The sequence below is a fragment of the Notolepis coatsorum genome (assembly GCF_963971535.1).
Source record: "Notolepis coatsorum genome assembly, chromosome: 3".
Taxonomy (NCBI): Eukaryota; Metazoa; Chordata; class Actinopteri; order Aulopiformes; family Paralepididae; genus Notolepis; species Notolepis coatsorum.
Window position 1 is genome coordinate 29,392,958 of NC_140167.1, and position 5,146 is coordinate 29,398,103.

At 50.2% G+C, this 5,146-nt stretch overlaps 1 protein-coding gene across 1 annotated transcript in view; it reads right to left on the reverse strand.

The window, feature by feature from the left end:
- Window positions 1–369: 369 nt before the first annotated feature.
- Window positions 370–5,146, reverse strand: part of runx3 (RUNX family transcription factor 3) — a 17,034-nt gene continuing 12,257 nt past the window's right edge. The window contains exon 4 of the mRNA XM_084311136.1: window positions 370–853. Coding sequence (XP_084167262.1) covers window positions 372–853 — 482 coding nt within the window. The 3' untranslated portion in view covers window positions 370–371. The remainder of the gene's footprint in view (window positions 854–5,146) is intronic.

A 5,146-nucleotide genomic window follows, 5' to 3' on the forward strand; every position in this document is an offset into this window, starting at 1 on the left:
TTCCTCTTTTCGTTTTGTTTTACCCCAAATCTTCTATTTACAATTTCTAACAAACAACATATTCCTGTGGTTTTTAAAAGAGTCTACTTCCTCGCCCGGCGCTGGAGCCTCGCTCTGAATTTACAAAACAAATGGAAGTCTGGCAGACAGTAAAATGTGGTAAAATATGGAAAGGTAGTAAAGCGAGTGCTGGGGAAATAAAATATAAACATGCAGAATTTATTTGTGTGTGTGTGTGTGTGTGTGTGTGGTTCAGCTTTCTTTTGTTCATCATCTTCTCATACATTTCCGCTCTTCACTTCTCCGGCACTTCCTCCCTCCCTCCCTCCCTCCCTCCCTCCCTCCCTCCCTCCGTCCTAGCTGCCCGTCAGTCAGTAGGGCCTCCACACGGACTCATCCATGCGTCCGGAGGCGCTCATGGCCGTGGGGGAGTTGCTGTGGCTGCCGTCGGCCTCCACGCCCTCGCTCTGGTTGTTCAGGCCCGGGTTCATCAGGCTGTTGGACCCGCCGGCGCCGGTGGCCCCCGAGCAGGACAGCAGGCGGGTGGGGGAGCGCTCGCCCCCCTGGGTGCCCCCCGGCGCCACCATGGAGAACTGGTAGGACCCGGAGCCCGCCCCGTAGTACAGGTAGGAGTTGGACTGGAAGTGGCTGTTGGGGGTCTGGTACGGCGGCGGCGGGTAGGTGTGGTAGCGGGAGGACGCCGACATGCTGAGGCCGCTGATGCCGGTGCTGGAGGAGTTGGCGGAGTAGGTGAAGGCCCCTGGATAGTGCATGCGGGGGTCCGAGAAGCGGGGGTCCGTCAGCGGGGACAGAGAGGGGAAGCTGGTCCTCTGCGGGAACAGATCGGTGGTCCCTGAGGAGAACAGACGGGGGGGGGGGAAAGAAAACACAGCGGTTTAAAAACACCCACAGCAGACAATAAACATCCCTCCATTAATAACAACTACAGCCATGAATATAAAACAGGTGGTTTCAGAGTTTTCTCATTTCCTCTTAAGGGCCACGTCCCCGGATCGGAGAACCTCCCCGAACCCCCTTTTTCTAAGCTCAGGTTTCTCGCGATATCCTTGGCCATGGAAATGTTTGCGCAAAGTAATGAACTGAGACTTTCCCCCCCCCCCTTCTTCTTTTGGCTTAATAACAGTCATCAAGCACTGACAGCACATCACCGCACAGCTCTATGCATAAGACCGAAGTTATGAAAACTCCCCCTCATCATCGCCCTCCTACGATCCCTTCAGGAGGGGAGTAAACCTCCAGGATTCTGTCTTATTGAGAGAAAAGAAACGAGGCATTGTCACAGAGCAGGGCTTTGTATAAACACTGACAGCTTGTTGTGTAACCCACCAGAAAGCATACAATCTGACAAGCGAGAGAGAGAGAGAGAGAGAGAGAGAGAGAGAGAGAGAGAGAGAGAGAGAGAGAGAGAGAGAGAGAGAGAAAAACCTGTGTGTGTGTAATGTACATGACAATCGGAGACAGACAGGGCCCTGACAAAAGAAAGAAAGAAAGAAAGAAAGAAAGAAAGAAAGAAAGAAAGAAAGAAAGAAAGAAAGAAAGAAAGAAAGAAAGAAAGAAAGAAAGAAAGAAAGAAAGAAAGAAAGAAAGAAAGAAAAAATGAGAAAAGTGTGTGTGTGTGTGTGTGTGTGTGTGTAATGTACTGTATCTGTTTTTTTGAAAGCAAAATAACGTGCGTCAAAGTCCAAGAGTTGTCGGTGCTAACGGCTAACCTATCTGGAAGTGTAATCTCACAGGTAGCAGCAGCACACAGTAAACCCATCTGTTTTGACTTAAATTTCACTGCACACATTCCCTAATTTATTCAGCTGACGAAAAGGAAATAGGAATCTTGCTCGAGGGTCTGACTCTGCAGTTTCCTTCTCTGAGATTTGGGGCAGCTACTGTCACCAACTTATTTCTTTAAGCAAAACACCATATTGCTCACTCAGCCGTAGTATAGCCTGCAGACTGTTAGCTGATCTGACAACCTGTGCACCCGCCGGGCCGGCCCACAGGCCCACAGGCTGCTGTAGAGGCGCTGCCTACTGCCACCTACTGTAGCATCTGGGACTGGTGCAGGGACAGTTGTTGGGGGCAGATCTGGCGACACCATTCAGCCTGACGCGCACCTTGTGCTCATAGGCTAAAGTTAGCAGGCTTGTAATCGGCTACCAAAATAAATATCCAACATTTTATCATTGCCCGGGTATAGCAGTGTGTGCCTAATGTTTGTATCTATTATATACTGTTAATACATTGATATATACATTACATATGTATATACACACACACACACACGCACGCACGCACGCACACCACACACACACACACACACACACACACACACACACACACACACACACACACACACACACACACACACACACACACACACACACACACACACACACACACACACACACACACAGTACATATATATCTTATCAGTATATATATATATATATGTGTGTGTGTGATTTATTATAAGATGGTATTACAGTACTAGGCTTAAAATAATTATGCGCCCCCCCCTCCCCACCCCTAATATAGCCTACAATTGGCATCCATCTGATGTTATTGACTACAGTGCAACCAAGCACCATTAGATTGAAATTAAGTCAATTTCACACCTAGCAGCTCGCGCTCAATTGGGCGCGTGACACACTGGAAAATGGCCCAATTAAGAACAGGCAACTGAGCTGCACCTGTGTTAACAACTGTCTATCAAAGTAGTGGTAGTACGTGCGCTGATGCCTTCTTTTCACGAGCAACGGTTTCAAACAGGCCCGCTAACTGTGCAATTAGAAGAACCAAACCATGCATAACGAGTTGCCCGCTTCGCCTAAAGAAAAGACACGTGTCTGTATTTTAGTTTTTAATGGATACGTCGTGACTCGCCAGTCTAGGAAACTGAGAATAAACGCACCGAGGAGGCGAGAGCGCAGCATCATTCGGCAGGTGTGCGCTCCGTGCCGCGAGTGAACTCAATCTGCTCTCGTTTCAGTAGGCCTACTATAGGCTTGTTCCGTACTTTGTAGGGACATTCGTCTCTATACGACACGACTCACGAGGAAGTAAGCTGATATATCTTACTTGCGCGGTCTATTGATATCATTCTGGACAATAGGTTTGACGTGAAAAGGGCAAAGCTGGGATGCTTAGGAATGTTTTTAATGTTTTTGTGCGTCAGTACATCGGTTCCACATGTACCTATTGCCTTGTGTGACGTTAGTGTCTGCACCTGCTGCTTGTAAACACACACGCACGCACGCACTCACGCACGCACGCACGCACGCACACACACAGACACACACACACACACACACACACACACACACACACACACACACACACACACACACACACACACACACACACACACACACACACACACACACACACACACACACACACACACACACACACACACACACACACACGGACACACCTGAGTCCATGCTTATTTGTTTGTCTGTGCATGTGGCTCTGATGGGTCCAGTGTGCCCACATGACTGTAAGTGTAAAATGCTGATTTGGATGGCAGAGAAAAGAGAGCTTGTATTTGTGAAACAGCAAGCACTTGCACGCCACAGCCCTGAGGGGGGAGAGGATGCCAAACTTGCGTGCCACAGCCTTGTTGAAATGTCTTTTCCCTACGTCTGGAGAACCGGGTCCATTTTCAGCTACAAAAAATTCTGTTCCTTTGCAATTTCCATGGCCCCTGCTATGCTTTTTTTTTTTTTTCTTCTTTTCTTTTTTCAACAACACATTTCTCTGCAGATTTTCTCTTCGTTCCGAGATGGGGGGGCTGGTGGTGATGGGTGGGAGAAGGTGGGAGGAGGGCGGGAGGAGGAGGCTGTTTCTTTTTCCAGAGTCTACCCGGCACCGGAGTCGGGCTCCATATCTGATTTCACGCAAGGAAAATCCAAGCCTTCAGCTGCTGTTGATTCGGGAGAAGTGGAGTCGGCCCACTAATTCCTACCGGACTCCCAAAAAGCCTTTGCTCTCTCTCTCCCCCTCTCTCTCTCCCTCTCCCTCTCGCTCTCTCTCTCCCTCTGTTGGCTAAATATAGGCTTCAGGGTGGAGCTGGCGAGGGGATCAGTGGCAGGGGGACTTGATGGGTCTGGCTGCTGTGGCCCACCCCGCACACGATCCCCATTTAATTGGAGTCTGTGGAAACGTGTTGCTAAACTGCGGTGGGGGACAGACTTCTGTATTTTGTCAGAGGAAACTGGACTGGACACTTATCACAACACCTTAATGGGGCTTGTGCAGTATCACCACCTTGGCCCTGAGCCAGGGAGTGCCCTAACACCACACAGACACTCTCCGTGTAGCTCAGAAGCTCCCCCTGGAGGAGAGTGCTAGATGGACCACTCCCTAAACACAAACCCTCTGGAGGAGGAGAGGGCTAGATGGACCGCTCCCTAAACACAAACCCTCTGGAGGAGGAGAGGGCTAGATGGACCACTCCCTAAACACAAACCCTCTGGAGGAGAGTGCTAGATGGACCGCTCCCTAAACACAAACCCTCTGGAGGAGAGGGTTAGATGGACCACTCCCTAAACACAAACCCTCTGGAGGAGAGGGCTAGATGGACCACTCCCTAAACACAAACCCTCTGGAGGAGAGGGCTAGATGGACCGCTCCCTAAACACAAACCCTCTGGAGGAGAGGGCTAGATGGACCACTCCCTAAACACAAACCCTCTGGAGGAGAGGGCTAGATGGACCGCTCCCTAAACACAAACCCTCTGGAGGAGGAGAGTGCTAGATGGACCACTCCCTAAACACAAACCCTCTGGAGGAGAGGGCTAGATGGACCGCTCCCTAAACACAAACCCTCTGGAAGAGAGGGCTAGATGGACCACTCCCTAAACACAAACCCTCTGGAGGAGAGGGCTAGATGGACCGCTCCCTAAACACAAACCCTCTGGAGGAGAGTGCTAGATGGACCGCTCCCTAAACACAAACCCTCTGGAGGAGAGTGCTAGCTAACCCAACCCCCTCCAATGTACAGTAAATGTCCTAACCCAATAACACACGAGACCCTCTTCTTGGGACCAAGAAAGATTTCGTCGATATTCCAATGTACAGCCCCCCCCACCCCCACCTACCCAACCCAGTCCACCCCACCTACCCAACCT